General features: G+C 39.3%; 2 protein-coding genes across 2 annotated transcripts; one reads left to right on the top strand and one right to left on the bottom strand.

Annotated features, from left to right (window-relative positions):
* Positions 1 to 443: 443 nt before the first annotated feature.
* Positions 444 to 21879, top strand: ssx2ipa (synovial sarcoma, X breakpoint 2 interacting protein a). The gene is made up of 14 exons (XM_051699534.1): positions 444 to 630; positions 5041 to 5199; positions 6264 to 6430; positions 10255 to 10455; positions 11168 to 11278; positions 12536 to 12671; positions 13207 to 13282; positions 13372 to 13552; positions 15382 to 15529; positions 15697 to 15833; positions 16693 to 16866; positions 17367 to 17484; positions 17669 to 17819; positions 21029 to 21879. The coding sequence occupies exons 2-14, from the start codon at positions 5154 to 5156 to the stop codon at positions 21132 to 21134; spliced, it is 1752 nt and encodes a 583-aa protein (XP_051555494.1). The 5' UTR covers positions 444 to 630; positions 5041 to 5153; the 3' UTR covers positions 21135 to 21879.
* Positions 21880 to 22173: 294 nt separating this feature from the next.
* Positions 22174 to 27517, bottom strand: LOC127441953 (tubulin beta chain-like). Its single transcript, XM_051699560.1, has 4 exons — positions 27393 to 27517; positions 26862 to 26970; positions 24463 to 24573; positions 22174 to 23538 (listed from the first exon to the last, which is right to left on the bottom strand). The coding sequence occupies exons 1-4, from the start codon at positions 27447 to 27449 to the stop codon at positions 22457 to 22459; spliced, it is 1359 nt and encodes a 452-aa protein (XP_051555520.1). The 5' UTR covers positions 27450 to 27517; the 3' UTR covers positions 22174 to 22456.
* Between the last annotated feature and the right edge of the window lie 199 nt (positions 27518 to 27716).

The raw sequence follows: 27716 nt of genomic DNA on the forward strand, positions 1-27716 counted from the left end.
TTTTTTTGTGGCAAGACCAGTTCAAATGATTTTTAGTGTAACCCTGAAATATTAAATAAATTAATGTATTAGTAATTAAATTAATAATTAATGTGTTATTCATTTTAAAAATGGCCCAGTTTACCTGAATTTGCCCAAATAAATATATATATAGAGAGAGAGAGCAACATTTAAGTATACATTTCTTCAAAATAACTAATTTAGCAAATGGTGTAGAAATGTCCTGTTTATTTAGTCACTCTTGTCATTTTGTAAATTATAAGTGATTTTGAATTGAATTGAGTTTTTTAATGTGTCATGAATACAGACGTTAAACACCTGTAGCGTGTTGTTATGGGCAGGTAGGAGATATGGTTCAGCCAATAACGATGTTACGTACTGGTTACTTGACAACGAGCTGACCAATGAGCGACGCGTTTGTTTGTTTAGAAGGACGGAGGCGCACTTCAAACCAACCAAACATCTCGAGCGTTTCGTGGCAGATGAACGAAACGCGTCCTACAATTACACACACACAGGCGCGTACTTGAGTCTTCAAACACCGGTCAAAACAATCGATCAGACCCGCGTGTGGATGGACGAGCATGCGTTAATCTGACTGTGTTTGGATCCGTGTACCTGCAGCTGAATGTAAGTCAACCTGTGAGTGTGTTAGCTGCTGTGCTAAAGTTACACGGACTGTGTCTTTAAATCTAGTGTGCTGCCTACATAGACAGCATGTCTTGGTTCGAATAGACTTATTCAAACGGACGTAGATACACAGAAGACGCTAGGCAGCTCAATAGGTGTAGAGACACAGCCACTGACCCCATATAAACCGGTGTATAAATGTTGTCAAGACTAAATACACAAATGTGTGTGTGTGTTTTTTTTTTTAAATGTCTCAGTCAAATTTGAAAGAAAACGAATCAGTTTGTAACTAAAGCGGTTCAGTTTTTATTGGTAAAATTGGGTCTGCTAGTCTAACCTAATTAGCAGATACAGTGTTTATTTAAATGAGCATTTAATAAGCCCTAAATTCACACTTGGATTTGATGTCAGTAATTGTGAATGTATAGTCAATCTTTCAAATCAGTTAGTTAATCAATATTATAATTGATAGATGGTTACACACATGACGGTATATGAAAGGTATACTAGTATTTTACAGAGAATATATATCCTAATGTGTTTTCAGTGCAGAGTTATATTGTTTAGCCTATATTGTATTGTTCAATGCACTTTGCTCTTGATTTATTGGGTTGTCATGATTTCAGAGATGTGAGCATGAATGTAAAGGTGTTTGCAGTCATAATGGCTTCAGAAATCAATAAATTTAACCAAACACAAAATGGAGATCTTTGGTGTCCGATCTTCAGAAAAGATACCTCCAGAGTCTGTACAAACACTTCTGACACAGTAATGTTCATTCATTTTTAGACTCTTAACATAATAAAATCCACCATCAGGATTCAGCAACTTCATGTCTGAAGTCTGCCAGCCAGAGTTAAATCGGGACTTTTAAAGAAGGATTTGCCGTCTGTCATGGTGTGCAGATTTAGATTAGACGGAAGTGTGTCTGAGGATGAGATTTCCAGAGGACATCAACATGATCAGCTCTGAATTTGAATTGAATACTACATAGAGATCTCTGTTCCTGTAAGAAACACCGTTAATCTGCTGTTTCAGATATTCTTGTTATTCATCGTGTCCCATGAAGTGCACAAAAAAAAAAGGTTACTCATATGGTAATTATTGACTATTAAAGTAAGATCAGATTTTTTTCTTTTCCTTCCTTATTTCTATGGGCTGACTAATCACAGTGGGTTTCTTTGCAGGTTGATCACATATCTGATATAGATAGGTAACTCATTCATTTTTTTTTTTTTTTTTTAGTTAAGTGTCATTATCTTTATTGCCCATATTTGGGTTTCGTTTTTTTTAGTTTTTATTTTTATTAATGGGAAAGTTCACCCAAAAATGAAAATTAAGCCATTGTTTACTCCCCTCTGTGTTGTTATAACCCTTTATGACTTTCTTTTTCTTTCTTTTTCTTTCTTTCTTATCATGAACTGACAGGAGATCAACGGTCGGTGAACATTTTAACTAAATAATACATTAGATTTGGTTTTGTTTCTCTCCAAACCTTATCGTATGCTTTCATAACAATCTCATGGAATAATTTATTAGACTCCTGAATTAGACTTTTGTGTTCTTTTGAAGCTTGAAGTGGAGGTCACTATAAACTGCCATTGTATGACCTCACTGAGCACAACATTTATTCACAATTTCTCCCTTTGTGTTAAAAAATAAAAGAATAAAACAAAGAAAATCATCTAGGGTTGTAACAACACAGAGGTGAGTAAACAATGACTGAATTTTCATTTCTGGGTGAAATAATCCTTTAATAGTTAAACTTTGGAATGTAATTCATCCCTGTATAGACCTGTGCGATGGACATGAATGATCCCTTAAAAAATACAGTGACTTTCTGAGGAGAGGTTTCCTAGCCTATTACTTTTCTTAGCAATCAGATGTTCATTCAGAGGACGATGTGAAGCATGTTAAAAATAAATAAATAAAGTCCTATAGATGTCCTGAGACATATTTAGGTCAGAATATCGAAGGCTATGTTCACACAGCAACAGAATACGGTTGTCAGTCCTGTTTTTGATTTAATGTGATTTTGTTTTAATACAGTTATGTTTAAACACAGTTCGGTTATTTATGAGAGTGACAACTGCATTCTGTAACCGAACTGACACCTGTAATTTTCAGGGCTCATAACTGCATTTCCGGCAAACCTGTGCTGTGTGAACAGAACCGTACTGGACACCTGTAGTTGTCTGACATGACATATTATGTGAAAGCCATGCTGCACTATTCACTTTTGTGTCTAGTGATAATCATAAGAGGTTTCATAGACTGAGATGAAGATATGAGCTCTGGGCACGGACCACACGACTTGAATGTTGTGCTCTACACTTGCTTAAAAATCATTCAAAGCCACTGTCGGTTAATTATGATTTGACTCATGAACTTGGGCCTTGATTAGACTTCTTTTTTTAATCTCATGCTGTCAGCTGTGAAATGTCCATTGTGTGGACGCTACCATCTTTGATATTTACTTTAGTCACTGTCACTATGGTTAAAGGTGTTAGAATATGGTTGTGACTTCGGTTGTTTCATACAAACAGTATTCAAGCTGCTACTGTAAGCTGTTGTATGAACAGGACATTTCAAGACACACACCTGTAAGTAAATGCGGTTGTCAATCCCAAACACTGACTGTGTGAACATAGCCATAGAGACTTGGGGGTGGGCTCTTTTGATTTGGGACGGTAAAGCCAAAAGTATACTTTGGTCCATACAGGATGTGTGACGCAAATCTTGTCAATCAGTCATCAAGCATTAAATGCGCACGGCACGATTTTGCTAACTGTGCATCTTAACACGCAGAATGCGTATGCACTTGGAGTTATTTACACTAACTAGTGGGTCCACAAGGTGGAAACACTCACATTTGAGTCATTGTGGTCACAAAAAAGCGCTAGATCACTGCTAAACATCAGGAGATGAAGGTAATAACAGTGGATGTGCACGTCAAGAGGTCTGGAGATACCTACATTTGTATTACTGGAGACTGAAGGAAAATAAAGACATCTTTATGGGTCTAAACACCTGAAGAGAAAGTCCAGTGTTTCATAACGGTCATAGCGTGCATGCGCCAACTGCCTATGTTTACGCGCACAGTTATATGGAGTTGTGATGAGGAGGAGGGTGTGGCCGGGCCGTAAGGATGGACGCCTGGCGCTGAATCATCCCAATCAGCTGGGAGAGTGATAAAGAGGAGCCGGAGACGCCAGTTCGGGAGAGAGAGAGAGATGCACGTGGAGTTGTGTGTGAGCGTCAGTGTTTGTGTTGAGTCTAATAAAAGTCTTCATGATTGTTCATCCGGTTCCCTCCGCCTCCTTTCCGATAAGCAAGAGAACTTTTTGTCACAGGAGTGTACTTGGACAGGCTTGCATTCTGCTTAGACGCTGTGCGTTCGTGTAAAAATGGAACTATACCTAGGGCTTAAGCAGCCACCTAGAAACCACCAAGCATTGCCATAGCAACGCACGCAACGGTGCCCACCCACTTTTGCAGCTGCCTTGGTTCCGGAAATATTTTTCCCCCATTCATTTTTTTCCATAAGGATTTCATAGAATGCGTCATAAAATAGTTCTAAGCCATGAAGCAAACCAACCAGTTCTGAGGTGAATCACAACTTTACAAACCTTGATTTGAACCAAAAAATATTTGAAAATATTGGTGGATCTGATTGGTGGATCTTTCTCTGCAAGATCATGGGAAGTTTAGTTATTCACTAGAGATTCTGCTATTAAAAATTATGTAGAAATGATGCAGATTTATGGCTTTAACGTATGCATACCATTAATTAATCTCAGAGCTCACAGCAGGTCTGTTTTTAAATAAGGTATCATTTAAAAATCTACTCCCCTATGGAAAAAAATAAATGGAATTTTTACAAACAGAAACAGACTGTTTTGCTCGCAAGCTTGAGAAAATGTATAAAAAATCTAGTTGTTTATTATTGCCTAGGACAGCAGTCAATAATACAGTTTAGTGGTCATTATAGTAAAATATTTGAGAATGATTGGTCAAGGGCAGCAGAGTCAAGTATACCATAGGGCCTAAAATAAGTTAACTTACTTGATAAAACTCAGTTTTCCCAGCAAGTAAAAATGTTGATTGGTGATTTGTGTTGTGGTATTAACTGTATTTGGAAATGGCTACACCTCCAGATTTCACGTTACCACACTTCTGTAATAGAAGCCATTTGATCTGGGATCAGCCTCTTCACCTGTCTCATCAACTATATGACATACACCTGAATGCTTTTCTCTAGTATCCTGTGATTTTTGTTGTTACACATTCTCTCCAGCCCCTACATCACCCACTGGCTCTGGAAATCCCACAGTGGTATTGCATGGTTGCTTAATCCAGAAGCATAGGCCTTCTGCTGTGTAATCCAGTGTGCCGGCTGTTCTGTTTCAGGACCGACGGCCCTGCACTGGCCTCTGTCTTCGGTCCCAGCCACTCGAGTCCAGACTTGCGTCTCCATTGGATGACCGGGACAACCGAGCATCCCATCCCGGCTGAATGTTGACATGGGAGATTGGTGGTCGCCAACAATGATACCAGAACCATCTCTTGGTGAGCATCATACAAAGTGCTTGCAACATGTTCCAATATTTTCAGAGTTTTCTGGACCTTTTTTTTTTATGCTTGTACAAATGTAACATTTTAGTTAAAATAAGAGGTCCACCGATATATCGGTGCCGATTGTAGCTTTTTGGATCTATCAGTTATCTTTAAAAATCAAAGAAAATAGTTACCGATAGTTTAAATTGATTCTTTTTATATGGTTATTTTTTATAATTACTGTTTATCCAATATTAGCATACATGAAAAAAAGTTTACTTTATAGTGTTTCTATGATGATACATTGTAGATGATTAAAAGAGTATGTTTTGTTTCCCTTATGTGTGTGTGAGCTGGGAGCACCGACTTTTCAAAATAAGAGTCCCCAGTGTATTTCGGGCTTGTTTACAGTTAGAAGTCCTGCATTATGGACCAAATCTTATTTTTGGTTTTATGATTGTTAATATTGGTATTTTAATTGCAAAATAAACTGCATATGGGATTTCTATGTCTGTGCATGTGACAGTAAGTAAAGACTAAGATTTGTTTTTTAACATTCGATAAATTAATTTTAAAAACCATCGACTGATTAATCGTTTATCGGCCTTGTCCACCAGGTTAGTCATCAGTATTGGCAAAATCCACTATCGGTCGACCTCTAGTTAAAATACTTTCTCCTATAATAGTTTAATATGTAGAGCCAGTCATTACAGTAGGTTGACTTCCTGAAAAGTGTAAACAATACTGACTATGTGGGGCTATCAAAATATGGCTCTGTTTGTTTGAGCATCTCAACCAGTCATTCTTTTTATTTTACAATATTCATATTTTTCTCTGTTATCATTTTTTTTTTCTTGTGCTTAAGCAAATTAGGTACCTTTTTTTTGCTGTAACTTTTCCTGGTCTCTCTACTAAATCACAACTCTCGTAACAAACTCATCCAGGTCATTACTGAACTCTTTTGCAGCAACACAACACTAACATATAAAAAACAAACATGTTATTAGATTTGAGAGCTTCAGGTTTCGACAGGCTCTAATAATGGGCTCTGCCCTGTCTTTTGTCCTCCTGTACAGACACCAAAGAGCTTTCCAGTATATCTGGGATCAGCATGTCTCCCCCCAGGCAGAATTCCCTCCCGTCGCTGCACTCTACCATAGTACTGCCCAAAACCTCCTACAGTGTTTTGAGTGCTTTTTGCACAGAGGAGAATGTGTCCCAGTGTATCACATACATCAATCAGGTACATTACACTGGGTGGAGTTTTAAAGTACTGCTCATATGCTTCCCTATTAGATATGTGATAATGTGAAAGCTCAAGGGCTCAGGTATTTACTATATCTTTCATCTTGTGGTGTTTCATCATACTGGAATAAGTTTTATCATGCATCTTTAAGCTTTTCACTTAAAATAAAAACCATTAGATTTAACTATAAAAAAAAATTATATGTAAAGAGAGACAAATTGACTAGCCAGAATTTTGTGTAACCTACTAACCCCGAAGCTATTCTGTGGAAAGAGTAATGACCCTACTATTCTAGATTTTTTTTTGAGTAACTCTAAACTTGACTTACCTACATTACACTAAGCTAATAGTATTGCATGGTAATATTGGTTTAGTATTGGCTCAAATTTCTGAATTAGTATTACACTACAAAATTATTACACATGCTGTAGTAATATGCAAACAAGTTTTAAAGAGGTCATATTCTACACACTTTCTTTTTTTTCTCCCCAATTTTTGAATGCCCAATTCCCAGTACTTCGTATGTCCTCGTGGTGGCGCGGTTACTCACCTCAATCTGTGTGGTGGAGGACAAGTCTCAGTTGCCTCTGCTTCTGAGACAGTCAATCCGTGCATCTTATCACGTGGCTAGCTGTGCGTGACACCGCAGAGACTCGCAGCATGTGGAGGCTCACGCTACTCTCCGCGATCCACGCACAACTTGCCACACGCCCAATTGAGAGCGAGAACCACTAATCGCGACCACGAGGAGGTTACCCCATGTGACTCTATGCTCCCTAGCAACCGGGCCAATTTGGTTGCTTAGGAAACCTGGCTGGAGTCATTCAGCACACCCTGGATTCAAACTCGCGACTCCAGGGGTAGTAGTCAGTGTCAATACTCGCTGAGCTAACCAGGCCCCTCCATATTCTACACTTTTATGGATTTCATAGAAGAAAATGGGTAGCACTTTCATTATAATGTGTTTACATTGTTACTACAGTTAAAATACATTATAATACTTGATCTATTCATAGTTATATATTAGGTATTGTAAAAGTGCTGTCATGCAAAAGCAGCATAGTGTAAACAGTCATAAGGCTTGATATTATTATATAGCATTATAAGTGGTCTTGGCCTGTTTTATGTTACAAAAGCAAAGTCTTCTTATAAACAGCCATAACAAACTTATATTATTAATAATAACATGAAATACATTACAAGTCAAACTTGTATAATGGAATTTATAGAAACATGCACAGAATACAAAGGACCATACATTCACAATTAAGAAATTAAGAGCCATTAAGGAAAACACTTGTAAAGCTACAAGGCTAAAATGTATATAATGTCTTATGACCACTTAAAAATATCTTTTGACTGTTTATAAGAAGACATTGCTTTTGTCACTTTACTTAAAGCATACCAAATATATATAATACAAATAGATATAATGCATTATAACCTCTACAGATAAAATGTTATGTTGTTCCTGTTATAATGCATTATACAGTGCATCCGGAAAGTATTCAGAGCGCTTCACTTTTTCCACATTTTGTTATGTTACAGCCTTATTCCAAAATGGATTAAATTCATTCTTTTCCTCAATTCTACAAACAATACCCCATAATGACAACGTGAAAGAAGTTTGTTTGAAATCTTTGCAAATTTATTAAAAATAAAAAATGAAAAAAATCACTTGTACATAAGTATTCACAGCCTTTGCCATGACACTCAAAATTGAGCTCAGGTGCATCCTGTTTCCACTGATCATCCTTGAGACGTTTCTACAACTTGACTGGAGTCCACCTGTGGTAAATTCAGTTGATTGGACATGATATGGAAAGGCACACACCTGTCTATATAAGGTCCCACAGTTAACAGTGCATGTCAGAGCACAAACCAAGCCATGAAGTCCAAGGAATTGTCTGTAGACCTCCGAGAGAGGATTGTATCGAGGCACAGATCTGGGGAAGGTCCCAATGAGCACAGTGGCCTCCATCATCCGTAAATTTTGGAACCACCGGAACTCCTCCTAGAGCTGGCCGCCTGGCCAAACTGAGCGATCAGGGGAGAGGGCCTTAGTCAGGGAGGTGACCAAGAACCCGATGGTCACTCTGACAGAGCTCCAGCGTTTCTCTGTGGAGAGAGGAGAAACTTCCAGAAGAACAACCATCTCTGCAGCACTCCACCAATCAGGCCTGTATGGTAGAGTGGCCAGACGGAAGCCACTCCTCAGTAAAAGGCACATGACAGCCTGCCTGGTGTTTGCCAAAAGGCACCTGAAGGACTCTCAGACCATGAGAAACAAAGATTGAACTCTTTGGCCTGAATGGCAAGCGTCATATCTGGAGGAAACCAGGCACCGCTCATCACCTGGCCAATACCATCCATACATTCATGCTGTGGGGATGTTTTTCAGCGGCAGAAACTGGGAGACTAGTCAGGATCAAGGGAAAGATGAATGCAGCAATGTACAGAGACATCCTTGATGAAAACCTGCTCCAGAGCGCTCTGGACCTCAGACTGGGGCGAAGGTTCATCTTCCAACAGGACAACGACCCTAAGCACACAGCCAAGATAACAAAGGAGTGGCTACGGGACAACTCTGTGAATGTCCTTGGGTGGCCCAGCCAGAGCCCAGACTTGAACTCAATTGAAAATCTCTAGAGAAATCTGAAAATGGCTGTGCACCGACGCTCCCCATCCAACCTGATGGAGCTTGAGAGGTCCTGCAAAGAAGAATGGGGGAAACTGCCCAAAAATAGGTGTGCCAAGCTAGTAGCATCATACTCAAAAAGACTTGAGTCTGTAATTGGTGCCAAAGGTGCTTCAACAAAGTATTGAGCAAAGGCTGTGAATACTTATGTACATGTGATTATATTTTTATTTTTTTTTCCGTTTTTTATTTTTAATAAATTTGCAAAGATTTCAAACAAACTTCTTTCACGTTGTCATTATGGGGTATTGTTTGTAGAATTTTGAGGAAAATAATGAATTGAATCCATTTTGGAATAAGGCTGTAACATAACAAAATGTGGAAAAAGTGAAGCGCTGTGAATACTTTCCGGATGCACTGTATTCTAAGGTATAACTCTCTATAGGTAAGTATTATGATGTATTATTGTGGTTCTAATTATTTGTATAATTATTTACTATTAAGGAGTTAGAACATATTATACGAGACATTACGAATGCATTATAATTAGGGCTTTCAATCAATTAATTTTTATATATTTGTAAATTTATATATATTTTAAATTATGATTTGTATAAATTATATATATTTTACATATATAAAATATAAATAAATATATTTCCAGCTTGAATTGCTCTGTAATTTTTCTGTAACGGTCCGGGGACATGATTAATTGCATAGTTGTTGTTTTTTTACGCATTATTTTTTTTTTATAATTAATCACACTGAATTAATTATAATGCATTTATAATGCCTTTTAAAATGCATTGTAAATATGGGCTTTATAGAAAGTGTCACCAAATGTGTCAAAAATTTGTCAAACTGTAAGAAAAATTTAATGCTAGAGTTAGTAAAATACTATGTTGCACAAATTCAGACCTCACAGTAAAGAGGGCAAAATAAGTCAATACGACAAGACTGTATTTTATTGAGGGTGTTATGTGCCTGATCTTTGTTCATGGCCGTAAACCTTGAAGTCAGCCACAGATTTCACTCTTCTGTCCACCTGTCTAGTGTGTATACAAGCATATGAACATGAGATTTAATTATGAACACAGTTTTTTTTCATTGGTTTTGTAATAGTTTACATGTGACTGTGATTTGTCAGAGCAGATGTTTTGATGCTTCTCTGGTTCCTCCTCAGGAGGTGTGTTCTCTGGGCCTGTCTGGCTTGAGTTTGGACTCTAGTTCAGACACTCTGAGCACAGTGCCGGTTCTGAACCTCCTGTATGAACTTCTGCAGCTGCAGAGGAGAGCTCAGCGCTCTCTACATGAGCTGGAGACCCAACAGCTGAAGAACGGCAGTGACCTCGAACATCTGCAGCACAACAACACCAGACTCAAAGTACTCGGATCTTCTACATTACAGTCCAGTTAATTCTTTCCGCCAGAGCCAAGTCCTAGCTGTTGGCAGATAAAAAAAAAACAAAATAGACTCATATGGCCTTTGTGCTCGTGCAAGTTATGTGGGTTTGAATGTGGTCCGTATTCTGTCCTGTTTCCATACCTGCCTCCTCTTCCCATAATTTCTTTACTTTCGTTATCCATAAAAAGACAAAACTGCGTCGCAAGTTCGAATCCAGGGCATGCTGAGTGACTCCAGTCAGGCTTCCTAAGCAACCAGTTGGCCCGATTGCTAGGGAGGGTAGAGTCACGTTGGGTTAACCTCCTCATGGTCGCTATAATGTGGTTCTTGCTCTCAGTGGGGCATGTGGTGAGTTGTGCGTGGATGCCGCGGAGAATAGCGTGAACCTCCACACCCGCTAGGTCTCCGCAGTAATGCGCTCAACAAGCCACGTGATAAGATGTGCGGATTGACGGTCTCAGACGCGGAGGCATCTGAGCTACGTCCTCCACCACCCAGATTGAGGCGAGTCACTACGCCACCACGAGGACCTAGAGCGCATTGGGAATTGGGCATACCAAATTGGGGAGAAAAAGAAAAAAAACCCTGCCCCCCCCAAAAAAGACAAAACTAACTTAAATACCCTAGAAGCAGAGCAAACATGTCTGTATTCTGCTTTTAATTATGCAAATGTTGTGTTAATGTGTATTAGGACCAGTTGGAGCACACCAGAAGAGAGAACTCAGGCCTTCACGAGGGAGAGAGACAGCTACAGCTGAAGATCAAGACCTTACAGAACTGCCTCAAGTCGGAGAAAGAGGAAGTAAGTCCTCATGCTTCAGCAGACATGACCACTGAACCACCTCACGTTACTCTTTATTTGCTGCTGTACTTGTGGTGCAGTGTTTTGCTTCAGTGGCAACTTTTGGGGTTATTGAATCTAAACTGATGTTGCTTATTCACAAATGAAAGACTGTTTTATATTCTCTTGCTTTTGGTTGTGGTTACACTACCCTCAGGATTGAAATAAAGCATTAAGGGGTTTCCCTAGTACTGTAGATGTCGACTGATAATGGATTTTGCTGATACGATGGAAAAGGCAGGTAACCGATTAATCGACCGATAGTTTTTAAAGTTGATTTTTAGAATGTTAAAAAAATGCCATAGTCATTCCTTGCTTGATTAGGTGCATTACACTGAATTTTTAACCATTAAAATGCCTGAAGCACACTGGGGACTTTATTTTTATTTTTTTTTCACCCAATTTGGAATGCCCAATTCCCAGTGCGCTTTTAAGTCCTCGTGGTCGCATAGTGATTCGCCTCAATCCGGGTGGCGGATGATGAATCCCAGTTGCCTCCGCGTCTGAGACCATCAACCCGCGCATCTCATCACGTGACTTGTTGAGTGTGTTGCCACGGAGACATAGCGCATGTGGAGGCTTCACGCCATCCACCTCGGCATCCGTGCTCAACTTCACCATGTGCCCCACCGAGAACGAACCACATTATAGTGACCACGAGGAGGTTACCCCAAGTGACTCAACCCTCCCTAGCAACCGGGCCAATTTGGTTGCTTAGGAGACCTGGCTGGAGTCACTCAGCACGCTCTGGGATTCGAACTAGTGAACTCAGGGGTGGTAGCCAGCGTCTTTTACCATTGAGCTACCCAGGCCCCCCAACTGGGGACTATTTTGAAGTGACAGAGACTTGTCTCCATTACAGTGCACTATAGTTAAGTTCCAATAAGCAACTATCGGCACTGATTAATCTGTAAAACCGATATATCGCTCTACCAATAGTTCCTAGGCACAACAGAAAATCTAAAACTCCCTTATCATATTGTTGTCATTTTATAAAATATGAAAAATGGCAATGAAATGTAATTGCATTTAGAAATGTTCAAATAAATATAGTTTATTAATAGTTACGTTTTACAGGCACCGAGCAACTTGCCTCATTTAATATGGAATTTAATTGTTGAATACAGGTGTGTGAATATCAGCTACTTTGCAAAGGCTATAAATGTGGCAAATTTAGCTTTTGACCATAGTCTTCCATGTGTAATTTATATGATGCAGGTACAGAAACTTCAAAGCATCATTGCCAGCCGTGCCACACAGTACAACCATGACACCAAAAGGAAAGAGAGAGAGTGCACCAAACTGAAGGAGCGTCTCAACCAGATGCTCATGGACAAGAGGGACAAAAAACTCTGTGAGCAGACCATTTTCTTCTGTCAAGGGTACAAATATTTTAGAAAAGCAGATCATGATTCCGACAGTCATGGAAAACCCGGGAATATTAGAGTATTTTAAAAGTGGGATTTCCGGGCCTGGGAAAAGTCACGGAAATTTCTATGATGAATAAAAAAAAGAATGACCGGCATGGACATTTGTTTGGAATAGCATACTAAAGCATACCTGTGTGCTGCCCTGAAGGATCAGGAATTAGTCTAATGACTTGGTCTTTAGGAAACGTTGTGGCCAAATAAAAAGCGTTTTGCATTTATATCGGCAGCAAAATCGTGCAGTAATATTGTGAATATTCAATGTTTCGCCAAGACCTATTTTGCACCAGGCTTAACATACTACTCCTAGTTTTTCTGCATTATGTATACTGTAAACGATTTTTCATTAAGCGTGGATTACCTGGATTATTTGCCAAATTGTGCAGTGGTCCAAGTTGGTCCCAAAATGTTTAGGTAAACAGTCCAGACACTGTTTTAATATTGCCTCCTCTTCTGGTTCAGCCATTGAAGTGTCAAACTACGTGGGGAGGTCAGATGGAAAGAGGGGCCTTTGGAAGACGGGGAAGATGGAGGCCAGGTAACCTGCTGTCGTAATGTGAGTCTTATGCACTCAGATCTTTGTGACAACGATGAGTAAATGTAATGTGCTTATGTGTGTTTTGTTAGACATGAGGGTGAGATGTACAAAGCTCTTCTGAGTGATTATGAGTCTCGTCAGAGATCTCTGATGCTGGAGAACTCGGAGCTGAAGAAGGTCTTGCAGCACATGAAGAGAGACATGATTTCCATTCTCAGCCCCAAAAAAACTTGGGTCAAAACAGAGCCGGCAGATGACAGCCTTGAACAGGTCTGATGTCATCTTATATACTCTAAAAACTATGATATACACTACCAGTCAAAAGTTTGGGGTCACTTGACTGAAATGTTTCTCATGATCTTAAAAATCTTTTGATCTGAAGGCGTATGCTTAAATGTTTGAAATTAGTTTTGTGGACAAAAATATAATTGTGCCACCATATTAATTTATTTCATTATAAAATTAAAATTTAAAGAAAAAAAAAGGTTGTGAAATTGAGATTAATTTTGAGTTAATTGAGATTTTTAGAAGAATATTTCAGCTCTGTAGGTCCATACAATGCAAGTGAATGGTGGCCAAAACATTGAAGCTCTAAAAAGCACATAAAGGCAGCATAAAAGTAATCCATACGACTCCAGTGGTTAAATCCATATCTTCAGAAGTGATCCAGTTGATTTTGGATGAAAGCAAACCAAACTGTAACTCATTTTTCACTATAGGAAGTGTAATTGAGCTTGAAATCATGATCACCAAGGATACTGCTCATGTCAAGATTTACTGTAATAAAAAAAAAAAAAAAAAAATATTTTGTTCTGTTCTCACCCAAAACCAATTGGATCGCTTAAGAAGGCAATGATTTAACCACTGGAATCTGGCGATTACTTTATGCTGCCTGAATGTGCTTTTTAGAGCTTCAAAGTTTTGGACCCTATTGACTTGAATTGTATGGATCTACAGAGCTGAGATGTTCTTGTAAAAAAAAAAATAAATGTGTGTTCTGCAGAAGAAATTCATATACATCTGGGATGGAATTAGGGTGTGAGAATTTTCATTTTTAGGTGAACTATCCCTTTAAGCAAATGGGGTCATTTTGATTTCATGATGACTTTCAAAAAAATGAAAATTCTCTCATTTACTCACCTTCATGCCATCCCAGATGTGTATGACTTTCTTTCTTCAGCAAAATACATTTGAAGAAAAATATCTCAGCTCAGTAGGTCCTTATAATGGATGTGGATGGTAACTCGATTATGTCTGTGCTTTTTGGAGCATCAAATCAGCACTCATGTCGTATAAAACATGTCATATAAAATGATACGATCACTTTTTGTTGTGAAAAAGATCAATATTTAAGTACTTTTTAACTATAAATCATTGCGTCCGGTAAGCAGCAGTATGCGCGTTCATGAGAGGGCTGAGGTCACGTGGTCTTTACAGCGATGGCCTGACAACGTTTCATTCATTGCAGCAGATGCTCTCTACCTCTGTTGGCATTGCCTGGCTTTGCCTACATGTGCACCACCACGTCTGCTGAGCTCTCTGTCTCTCTGAGGCTTGTTGGTCCAGCCTCCTCCATCTCCCTGTGCTCCTGGTCAGAGTACTCATGTTCAAATTAATATTGCTGTGCAGAAACTTGTATCTTCTCCTCTTAAATCAAAATCTTCAACTTTGTTTAAATTTGCTTCAATTTGTTTACAGCGTTCGGTCTGTATAGCGTTCCTCCTACTCTGTTGTAAACAGCGCTGCTCTTCCGGGTGTGCCGCGTATGCGATCGTATCTCTTTAGAAGACATTCATTTAGCCACTGGAGTCATATGGATGACATTTAATGCTGATTGTCTGTGCTTTTTTGGAGCATCAAAAATCGTGTTACCATCCACATCCACTATAAGGACCTACTGAGCTGAGATATTTTCTATTTTTATTCAAATATGTTCTGAAAAAAGGAAGTCATATACATCTGGGATGGCATGAGGTTGAGTAAATGATGAGAGAATTTTCATTTTTTGGTGAACTATTCCTTTAAGGCCTCTACAACAGATCCAATCTTAGAAAAAAATTAAGTAGTGTTTTTGTAATGACTGTAATATGTAACATCAGGCCATCTCTGATGTTGAAGAGGAGGTGGCTGACTTCAGCAGAGAGACTCTAGAGCAGTCCTGTGAACAGGCACGAGAGCAGCTCACCAACAGCATCCGCCTGCAGTGGAGGAAACTCAAGAGCCACATGCAGAGACTCGACAGCCAAGGTACAACATGTGTGGCTATTTTGGGTTCATTCTTGGTTAACAGAAATTAATGAACTCTTATAATTCTCTTAAAGCCGGTTGAAAGCCTCATAGTCGTTAATTGGCCAAGGGCAGTAATCATAAATGACTTCAACATAACTGATTGAATCCCCGCTTGTGTTTCTCAGCGTCTCTGGTGGCGTGTCTGGAGCGTGATGGAGATGATCTGATCTCCAGAAGTGAACATGAGGAAGAGATGCAGCGCATGAGACTGGAGCTGCAGCAGTGTAAAGAGTTCATCCACATGCAGCAACAGCTTCTGCAGGTACTTTAGATCTTTATATTTCTGTCTATACACATCAAACACCAGTGTACATTTGGGTTGAGTGATATGCTGGTACATACCAGTCAAAATGTCAGCCAGTAGAGATTTTGCTTTACTGTTTGTATTGTGGTAGATATATTTGTGCAGATATCAGTGGGCAGGACGGCTTTACATTATGTACTTCATGTTTCGCACCTCATGACTAATGCAAAAATACAGAGCAAGTCAGGATGTGGAGAGACTTATTAAAGGGATAGTTCACCCAAAAATGAAAATTCTTTCATTTACTCACTCTCATGCCATCCCAGATGTGTATGACTTTCTTTCTTCTGCTGAACACAAATGAAGATTTTTAGAAGAATATCTCAGCTCTGTAGGTCCATACAATGCAAGTGAATGGTGACCAAAACTTTGTAGCTCCAAAAGGCACATAAAGGCAGCATAAAAGTAATCCATAAGATTCCAGTGGTTAAATCCATGTCGTCTGAAGCAATCCAATCGATTTGGGGTGAGAACAGACCAAAAAATACAGAGCTATTCTTCCAAAACTCTTTGTGTTCAGCAGAAGAAGTCATACACATCTGGGATGGCATGATGGTGAGTAAATGATGAGAGAATTTAAGAGGTATTTGTTGGGTACAATGCAAAGTTTAGTTGTTCCTGGTTGCAGAGCAATAATGAAAACTGCTGCATTATTATAGAATTCAAGTGATGAAGTGTTACATAATTTAAAGCTGTATTTGCACTGATGCCAGACATTCATTTGTAATGAATGGTCATATCTTTTGGTTTCCATCCAAGAGAACATATTCAATGAGATTAAATAACTTTATAAATTAAAGTGTTTATGTGCTAACAGCAACAGCTGAGCTCACCGTTTGATGATGAGACAGCAGCACTACTAAACGACTGCTACTCGCTGGAGGAGAAAGAGAGATTGAAAGAGGAGTGGAGACACTTCAATGAGCAGAAGAGGAACTTTGAGAGAGAGAGGAAGAATTTCACTGAAGCTGCTATTCGACTGGGACATGAGGTACTGAATAAACACAATTACCAACACTACACACTACTGGGTGTGTTGTCATGGTCATGGTCACTGTGGGTATGCTCGATCCTGCAAATAGCTGAAATGTGATTGTTGTTTTGTGTAACAACATTTTGTAATTCAAATTTTAAAAGCACAATTTAAAAAGGTGGTGGCCAGTTCTGTCATTTCACCGCATGTCGTCACTGAAGATACACACTTTACAGTCCTTTAGCCCATGTTTTCAAACCTATAAGTCAATCAAATTAAACCCATTTGGAAATTTAAGGGTTTTTTCATGTCATGCATAAAAAGAAGTTCAGCTGATCAATGGTAGTTTTAAAACAATGAACCAATTGGAAAAATCTGTAGGCTGAAGATAAGCATCTCCAGTGTATTTAATGTGTACATTAGCAATGGTGAATGGTAGTTAATGCACCTACTGTATAAATGTGCATTCTGTTCAATCCCATTGTCCTCCATCTAGCTTTTGTTTTTCCCTTTTATAGAGAAAAGCCTTTGAGGAGGATCGAGCTGCATGGCTGAAGACCCAGTTTTTGAACATGACTCCATTTGTAGACCGCAAAAGACCTGCACTGCCTGAACCTCAAAGTGCCTTATTAGTCAGTGTGTATCCCTGGAGACCCGGCAAAACATCCTACATGCGACCCTTTCTCTCTGTGAATGAGAGATCTGCAGTTTTAATTTCACATTTGTTTATTTTTTCTGTAGAGGCCTGTGGTTTATTATTTTATGCTACATTCCTCAAAATGTGGACATTTTGATTCACATTTCATGTGCACATCTGTAGGTACAGAACCCGAGGCCAAAGTCCAGTCCACTCCACCCCTCCTGACACATTCCCTGTCCTACACAGCGTTCTCCACACCCAAAGCTGCTCCAGTGAAGATGACTTCCACCGCTGACCTCTACCGAACACTACGACTCATTCCTGAGGGCAGGTACTGTCATGTGCCTAAGAGTCTTTAAGGTGTAGTTCATCCAAAAATGAAAAAATTGTCGTTTCAAACCTGCATGGCGTTATTTATATGTGTAACGGGAGCCAGCTGGTATGTGCTGTGCAGTATGTAAACCTCACTCCCCTGGCTTCAAGAGGCGCACTAGCGACTGATGCTAGAGGCTGTAGCCTTTAGCCTCCTCGTTAGCACCCGCCTCCCTTACCGGAGACGCCGGTTCGAATCTCGTTCGGAGCGGGTCGAGCATGACCGGTTACATATGGAACACAAAAGGAGAATATAATTAAAGTAATACTAGTCCATATTAGTCAAAATATCCATCATTGTCCAGTCATTGATGCCACAATAGCATCAGTTCTCTTGAGTTGTAACTAAATGTGATGCAGCATTTCGAATGTGGGGTGGAGAATGAGATTTGAGAGCTGCAGCAGAGAAGATTTTATGAATTATGAAAGTAATTTGTTATCTAACAGTGACATTTTCAAGTGTGATTTTAAGTATACAGATATTTCTGTGGCCATTTGTATATTATTAATGTTGAATTGTTGATTCTGGATCTGGTTGAAAGTTTTGATTAATTTTCTGTAGCTGCACGGCTATGAAGTAGCTCCAGGTTTGTTGGCCACATTACAGTTTCATATCACTTTACCAAATTATTGAATTTTCAAAGACCAACACAGCTCACTATAGCAAAAGAACCTAAAAAAAAAAAAATCATATAAAACTGACAATTTTTTTTCCCCCATATCTTTGACATGTTTTACATATATTTAGGCCTATTTTCATAAGCCTATTTTTTGGCCTACTCTAGACAGTAATCCAGTTTCATTTGAGTTTGTAAATCTCTTACAGGACGCACTCCGTCTTTGCAATATATTTAAAATGTTAGTCTATGCAGTATGTACACACGTGTCGTAAAAGTAGATTAAATCATTTAAGAAAGTGTCCACTTGGATGCACTAACATGATCTAGTCTTTGAACACAAACGCCCGTCATCTGTAAAAGGCTCCGTGTCCATTTTAGAAGTCGACCGATAGTGGATTTTGACAATATCGATAACTAGGTGGTGGAAAAAATGTATTTCCTTATTGTAACCGGCACAGACATAGAGGTTACATGAGTACAAAAATGAATAAAATCCCAGATTAAGTTTATTGTTCTACTAAAATCCCAATAATAACTATATTAAAATAACTTATTTTAAAATGACTGAGACAAGGCTCCGTTAAAAAGCTCCAATTTTTTAATTTAATTTTTTCTCCCAATTTGGAATGTCCAATTCCCAATTTGCTCTAAGTCCTCGTGGTGGCGTAGTGACTCGTGTCAATCCGGGTGGCGGAGGACGAATCTCAGCTGCCTCCGCGTCTGAGACAGTCAACCCACGCATCTTATCACGTGGCTCGTTGAGCGCGTTACCACGGAGACATAGCGTGTGTGGAGGCCCATGCCATCCACTGTGGCATCTACGCACGACTCGCCAAAAGTGAACCACATTATAGCGATCATGAGGAGGTTACCCCGTGTGACTCTACCCACCCTAGCATCCGGGCCAATTTGGTTGCTTAGGAGACCTGGCTGGAGTCACTAAGTACACCTTTGGATTCGAACTCGCGAACTTCAGGGGTGGTAGCCAGCGTCTTTACCACTGAGCTACCCAGGCCCCCACAATGCTCTATATTTAAGGATTTACCAAATTAAGCTTTTTAGAGCCTATATATATTCACCAGATGAAGTTTCATTATGAATAAAGTTTATTATTATGCACAAGATATGATGTTGGAGACACAATGTATGTGTTGATAGGGCTGGTTTCCATATAGTCGCATTTTTCTTTGCATGCCCTTGCTTCAATTAAGATTATTGATTATGTAATCAAAATAGCGCTGGCCACAGAGGAATGATAAAAATGTTTTAAAACTACTGGTACCGTTTAATCGGTAAAACCGATATATCGGTCTACCTCTTGTTCATTTTGCACTGCCTGCTGATTTGACGAAGCGTGTTGCCTGTATAACCCAAGGAGTTCTAGGAACAGCCCTAGATGAGGCTGCCCCCGCTGAATACAGAATGCAAAAACATCAAGGCTTATCATAGAATTTAGGGGGCATGATTAATTGCGTTATTTTTTTATTTTTTTTAACACGTTATCTTTCATAGAATTAATCGCACTAAATTAAAATGTAAATTCGACAGTCATCGTAATAATGTATGTGACTGTCATGTCATCATGGCTGAAAGGCTCCTGAGGTGTAACTCTGCTTAACCATCTTGAGGTGTGCACTTATTTTCAGTAATAGAGCACAACAGTCTGGTTCCGGAAGTAAAAATCAGTTATTTTCTCTGTATTTAAATTTATTTTTAATTGAAACTTATAAACCTTTTAAAGACAGACCTCTTGTGAGCTCTGAGGTTATTAATCGATGGTATATGATAAGCCATCAGTCCACGTTATCTACAGTTTAACAAAAAAATTAGATTGTGGCAAGCAAAGCGCGGCAAAAGAGCTCAGCAGCGATCGCACACTCCCATGTCGCACTGTGAATGACGCACTCGAGTCGATCTCCCTACACACTCAAACTACTGCAATAAAAACAAAATGTTTCTATACTTGCAATAAACAAATTTAAGTCAATAGTTTTATATTTTTCCATCGTTTTAATGCGATTACAGCTTCCGCAGTGCTTCATGGGATTATAGTTCATGCGCTCATGAAAGTACAGTCTTGTACCCTTTGTCTTTTTGTCTGATTTTCAAATATTTTTATGCTTCAAAACAAAGTTTGTAATGTTGTGATTCACCTCGAGCTGGTTGGTTTGGTTCATGGTTTAGAAGTCCTTTATGAAGCATTTTATGGAGTCCCTATGGCAGAAATGAATTGAAAAAAATACTTCAGGAAGATGGCTGAAAAAGTGGGCCGGCACTGTTGCACTCTGTTCAATGGTCTATTGTCAGTTATTCCTTACTTGCAAACATGCTTTGAAAATAAAAAAACTACTAGTGCCACATTCTAACCCGTTTTGGCTAGGATAGTGGGGAAACATATAGTTAAAAAAAAAAAAAATTCAATCTCTGTATATTTTGTAACAAGAATACACTGCTTTTAATAAATACACGAGAGTTTTGGAATGTTATCCATTGTGATCACTGAAATGTAATGTGTGGTAGAAATCATAAATCTCTCCGTCTCCTCCAGAGGTCACGGCAGACGTCCGAGCAGTGAAACGTTGTCTAAATCACGGAACTGCTCTGCAGACTGCAGCATAATCTCATTGGCCAGAGATGAGCATAGCCCCATCTAAAGGTACTGCAGTCTTACAGTGTGTTCACACTCACAAGATACACTCCATGATTCATGCGAGCAGCACTTGAAGCTTTCCTGGAGTCTTCCCAACAACCTGCTCCTTTACCTCCTGATTTGCTGTGTTTTTCCTATAGTTTGTAGCTGGATAAAACTGATTTCGGAGACAATCATTTGCTCACATTTGCATTGACCTCTTCTGATCTCATAGTGATAAACTGCTGAAGATGTAGTAAAGTTGCCAATGTGTATTGTATAGTAGTTATAACAAGAATAATAATATACAATTAATGAATTAATGATGTATATACAGTTCAATAGACATCTCACAATCTGATTATGCACTTTTAAGAGGAGCAATATTTTTTAAACACTAATACAAAGCTAATATAATTTTGATGATGTGTATTGTTTTGCCATTTTATTGTGTGCCCACGAATAATTCATAGTCTTGGGTTAGGTTTCAGGTAAGAGATTTAGACTTAAAAGTTTTGAACTTTTATGATTGTAATGCAGTGAAATTAGGTACTATGTCTCATGTTTTATGATTTTTAAATGTAAGACATTAAATGGGTTGTGAGTTATTTCATGTTTTTTTTTTTCACTGAATGTTGTTTTTATATGGACAAATCATGAATGTCTTTGGAAGAGTTTACATTTTTTTTAGAAGCCACGTTTACAGACACATTTCTCAGTCAATGCAATAAAGTTTGAAAGGTTTAAAAGGAACAGTTTGCATTGTGTCATTATTGTCATGACAATTTAGCGCTTCTCTCTTTTGGCGTAATGCCAAAGAAAATCTCATTTTAAACTGTGAAGTATTTATACATCAGTGCTGTTTATGGTTATTTATTTCAAACATACTTAATGCTGAATGCCATGAAAATGATCATAGGCTTCATTTATGCAAAATATCTTTTTTATTAATATTTATTTTATATCTTTTGATTTTAGGGTGAAAGGTGACCTGGTCATATTTTCATGGTATTCACACATATACTAGAATTCTAGAACATAATTTTAGACAAGAGAGTGGTGGGTAATTATTTTAGACTAATTTTATTGTCATACTTCAAACTGCAGTTGGCATGTGAAATAAATGTTACAAAACACTTTGTAAGAGAACCCTATACCCCCCAAAACTGTTGCTGACGTTGACTGAATGACTGTTTATTCATACCTTTCCCAACTTCAATTGCACACCTTTTGAAATATTAAGAAACAGCACTGTTTGCATTGCTATGGCATTTTCAGAAAACCTAAAAGCCATGGTTTCGAAAATAATTTTAAACTATGCAGCTATGAGCTTTTTGGGGAGCTATTTCAGTGGCGAGCTTCTTGACGAACATCCTCCTCATCAAGATCGTCTTCCTCGTACTCTCCAATTTCATCCGCTGTTGCGTCTTGGTACTGCTGATACTCGGACACCAGGTCATTCATATTGCTCTCAGCCTCTGTGAACTCCATTTCATCCATTCCCTCTCCGGTGTACCAGTGCAGGAAAGCCTTGCGTCTGAACATGGCGGTAAACTGCTCAGAAATCCTGCGGAACAGCTCTTGAATGGCCGTGCTGTTGCCAATGAACGTGGCGGACATTTTGAGACCGCGAGGTGGGATGTCGCAAACTGCCGTCTTGACATTGTTTGGGATCCATTCCACAAAATAGCTGCTGTTCTTGTTCTGAATGCTCAGCATCTGCTCGTCCACCTCCCTCATGGACATGCGGCCACGAAAGATAGCCGCCACGGTGAGGTAGCGGCCATGGCGTGGGTCGCAGGCCGCCATCATGTTCTTGGCGTCAAACATCTGCTGGGTTAGCTCTGGCACGGAAAGAGCACGGTACTGTTGGCTTCCACGGCTTGTCAAGGGGGCAAAGCCAGGCATGAAGAAGTGGAGGCGTGGGAAAGGTACCATGTTGACTGCCAGCTTGCGAAGGTCAGCATTAAGTTGACCCGGGAATCGCAAGCAGGTGGTGACCCCACTCATGGTTGCCGAGACAAGGTGGTTGAGGTCGCCGTAAGTAGGAGTCGTGAGTTTGAGGGTGCGGAAGCATATGTCGTAGAGTGCTTCGTTGTCGATGCAGAAGGTCTCGTCGGTGTTCTCCACCAGCTGATGCACAGACAGCGTAGCATTGTAGGGCTCCACCACGGTGTCGGACACTTTGGGTGAAGGCATGACACTGAAGGTGTTCATGATCCGGTCAGGGTACTCCTCACGGATCTTGCTAATGAGAAGTGTGCCCATGCCAGAGCCAGTGCCTCCGCCCAGGGAGTGCGTGAGTTGGAAACCTTGCAGGCAGTCGCAGTTCTCAGACTCCTTCCTTACTACATCCAGCACCGAGTCAACCAGCTCGGCACCCTCTGTGTAGTGGCCTTTGGCCCAATTGTTTCCAGCTCCGCTTTGACCTGAAAGAACAATGTGTTCTTTTATTGGGGGTAAGGTCATAAACGACTTGTGACCTTACAGCAAAAAAACGATCAGCACACCAAATTTATGCACATTACCCCGATTATGATCAATATGTAAACATCTTTACCAGTGTTGTTACCGGCTTATCCAATGTGTGCAGTGTCGTGCGAATGCCTGTTTACGTTTTGACGTCCAAAGCAGAAAATAATCGGCTGTTTTTTTTTTTTATTATTATTTTTATAAACTGACTTTTGATACTGCTGTGCATGTGAATGTGCTCATTGACATCAAACCTGTTACAATGTGTCTTAACATGCCATATTTGAATTGAACGCAAACACAAATTACATTTCAGCGTGGAAGTAATGAATCTCATTCTATCCTTTTTGTTGCATTCTTTTTGATATGAAAAATAAAACATCAGTATATAACATGGTTTTTTTTTTTATAGTCTTGAAAATGTTTTGAAAAATCTGGGTATTTTGTAGCTCCTTTTCTGATAGATATGTTGCAGGTCGCTAAACACCTGAGGTAATGTTTGCTGAAACACCCATGCATTTAAGGCTTAAGTAAATACTGTTTTTTTGTTTTTGTTTTTTTGTTTTTTTTGTCAGAATACAAAATTAGAATTGCTAATTTTGGTAACTGAGTGTTTTAAAATGAATTTATTTGCATTAGATTTTTTTTTTTTTTTTTTTTCAGTTACACACTGCAGCATCTGTCAAGCTTTAGTTTCACCACATTTAGCTGAGTCACCTCTGACAGACTGCTTAAACATCAGAGCCTATCCGTGCTAGATACTGTATGTCCTAAAACTCTATCTGTAACTGTAGTACCCCAGTGGGTAAAGAAAATGGTTCATTTAATAAAGAAGAGATATACTGTACATTGTTGAAAATACATGGGATTCATAAACATACCAAATACAAAATTATCTGGCCTGAAGATTTGTCCAAACGGGCCTGAGCGGACAGAGTCCATGGTGCCAGGCTCCAGGTCCACCAGTATGGCACGAGGGACAAATTTGTTTCCTGTGAAACGGAAACAGATGAGTGGAATAAACATACAAAGGGTGTTGACATATAAAATCTGTGACTAGAAAACATTTCTGTATTCGTATGAAGTCTGCATTATAGTGCATAGTGGGTGCCTACATTCCTTATATGAATTTATTCAATGTAAGCATAACTCAATCCTCCTACTACTTTGAGCACTGTACATGACTTTAAAGTGAATTAATTTTCCTTCTGTTCCTCCCATCTTGCTTTGAGGACAAAACTATAGAGAAAACATATATTACATAATGTGACTGCATAGGCTTGAATGATCTTGTCCAAAACCACAGAAATGGAGAAATGTGACTATTGGATGAACTGTGGGCCGATGGATGTATGGTAATTAAGTCGGGTGAAACTCAGTGACCAATCTGAAATGGCAAATCAATACTGTATAAGCAGGAGGTCACACCAGCCTTTGAAATAGCCAATTGCTGACAGCTGCAGAAATAGGTCTATTTACAGGGGACTAAAGCTGGCAGAACTGCAATGGGCTACTAGAAGCCTTTAACGACGTGATAATGAAAATCAGACTATTCCATTGAAGTCAGAGGTTTACATACACTTAGGTTGAAGTCACTGAAACACATTTTTTAACCACTCCACAGATTTCATATTAGCAAACTATAGTTTTGGCAAGTCGTTTAGGACATCATCTTTGTGCATGACAAGTAATTTTTCCAACAATTGTTTACAGACAGATTGTTTCACTTTTAATTGACTATATCACAATTCCAGTGGGTCAGAAGTTTACATACACTAAGTTAACTCTGCCTTTAAGCAGCTTGGAAAATTCCAGAAAATGATGTCAAGCCTTTAGGCAATTAGCCAGTTCGCTTCTGATAGGCTAATTGCCATCAATTGGAGGTGTACCTGTGGATGTATTTTAAGGCCTACCTTCAAACTCGGTGCCTCTTTGCTTGACATCATGGGAAAATCAAAAGATATGAGCCAAGACCTCAGAAAAAAAAATTGTGGACCTCCACAAGTCTGGTTCATCCTTGGGTGACATTTCCAAATGCCTGAAGGTACCACGTTCATCTGTACAAACAATAGTATGCAAGTAAATCCATGGGACCACACAGCCATCATACCGCTCGGGAAGGAGACGCATTCTGTCTCCTAGAGATGAACGTAGTTTGGTGTGAAAAGTGCAAATCAATCCCAGAACAACAGCAAACTACTTTGTGAAGATGCTGGAGGAAACAGGTAGACAAGTATCTATATCCACAGTAAAACGAGTCCTATATCGACATAACCTGAAAGGCTGCTCAGCAAGGAAGAAACCACTGCTCCAAAACCACCATAAAAAGCCAGACTACGGTTTGCAAGTGCACATGGGGACAAAGATCTTTCTTTTTGGAGAAATTGTCCTCTGCTCTGATGAAACAAAAATTTAACAGTTTGGCCATAATGACTATCGTTATGTTTGAAGGAAAAAGGGTAAGGCTTGCAAGCCGAAGAACACCATCCCAACCGTGAAGCAGCAAGGGGTGACAGCATCATGTTGTGGGTGTGCTTTGCTGCAGGAGGGACTGGTGCACCTCACAAAATAGATGGCATTATGAATAAGGAAAATTATGTGGATATATTGAAGCAACATCTCAAGACATCAGCCAGGAAGTTAAAGCTCTGTCGCAAATGGGTCTTCCAAATGGACGATGACCACAAGCATACCTCCAAAGTTGTGGCAAAATGGCTTAAGGACAACAAAGTCAAGGTATTGGAGTGGCCATCACAAAGCGCTGACCTCAGTCTGATAGAAAATTTGTGGGCAGAACTGAAAAAGCGTGTGTAGGCAAGGATGCCTACATCCCTGACTCAGTTACACCAGTTCTGTGTGGAGGACTGGGCCAAAATTCCAGCAACTTATTGTGAGAAGCTTGAGGAATGCTACCCAAAACTTTGACCCAAGTTAAACAGTTTAAAGGCAATGTTACCAAATACTAACAAAGTGTATGCAAACTTCTGACCCACTGGGAATGTGATGAAAAAAAAAAAAGCTGAAATAAATAATTCTCTCCAATATTATTCTTACATTTCAATAAAATAAAGTAGTGATCCTAACTGACCTAAGACAGGGAATGTTTTCTATGATTAAATGTCAGGAATTGTGAATAACTGAGTTGAAATGTATTTGGCTAAGGTGTATGTAAACTTCTGACTTCAACTGTATTTAACACCACATGATTTAATAAACTCACGTATCTAAAATGCATCGCAATAACTCCATGCACATAACACTGAATGACTGAAGTGCTTACCAGATGCCTCATTGTAATACACACTTATCCTCTCCAGCTGCAGATCACTGTCTCCTTGGTAACTGCCAGTGGGGTCAATCCCGTGTTCATCACTGATCACCTCCCAAAACTGAAATGCACAAACAATAGTATGTTTTCAAGAACTGTATTCTTCCTTTCAGTAGCGTATTTTTCTTTCTTACAAGTTGATCCTGAATACACAAGCATTCACAATAAATTGGAAACACCACAATTCTTTGTGTTTGAGTGATGCAGTGGTGCAATGATGAATCCAGACCCTGAGAGCCACTGCAGACCTTTATCTACACCACACCCACACAAAACAGATGCCACACTTTAAGACCCAAAAGACCAACTTAAATGATTTTTAGCAGCCTAGAGCAATCTATCATTTAATTTAATTATTTTATTAAATCATTTGTCTTTTTTTTTTTTTTTCAATAAAGGGCAATCTTAAAATTGGCCATTCTGTCCCCATCAAATATATTTATACATATTTTTAAATAAAATGTATTTATTTAAAAATCTTACCTTGGCACCAATCTGGTTACCGCACTGTCCGGCCTGAATATGTACAATTTCTCTCATTGTGCAGGTGATAACAATGTGAAGGATTTGTTGTGTGTCACTGCAGCTGATGCGACTCTGCCTTTCTATCACTGATGACTGCAGTTTCAGGGTAAGGAGAGGCTCATGGGGAAGCTGATTGGATGGCGGTGCACTTCCGTCAGCCAATCAGCGGTGTGGGGATTGATGCAGTGGAAGTGCTGCAGCATCGCGTGTCCTGCCGTCACACCTATTGACGCGGTGACGTGTTGAAAATGCTGATTCATCATATACACGACAACACGAAGC

This window comes from Myxocyprinus asiaticus, chromosome 6, assembly GCF_019703515.2.
Source record: "Myxocyprinus asiaticus isolate MX2 ecotype Aquarium Trade chromosome 6, UBuf_Myxa_2, whole genome shotgun sequence".
Lineage (NCBI taxonomy): Eukaryota > Metazoa > Chordata > Actinopteri > Cypriniformes > Catostomidae > Myxocyprinus > Myxocyprinus asiaticus.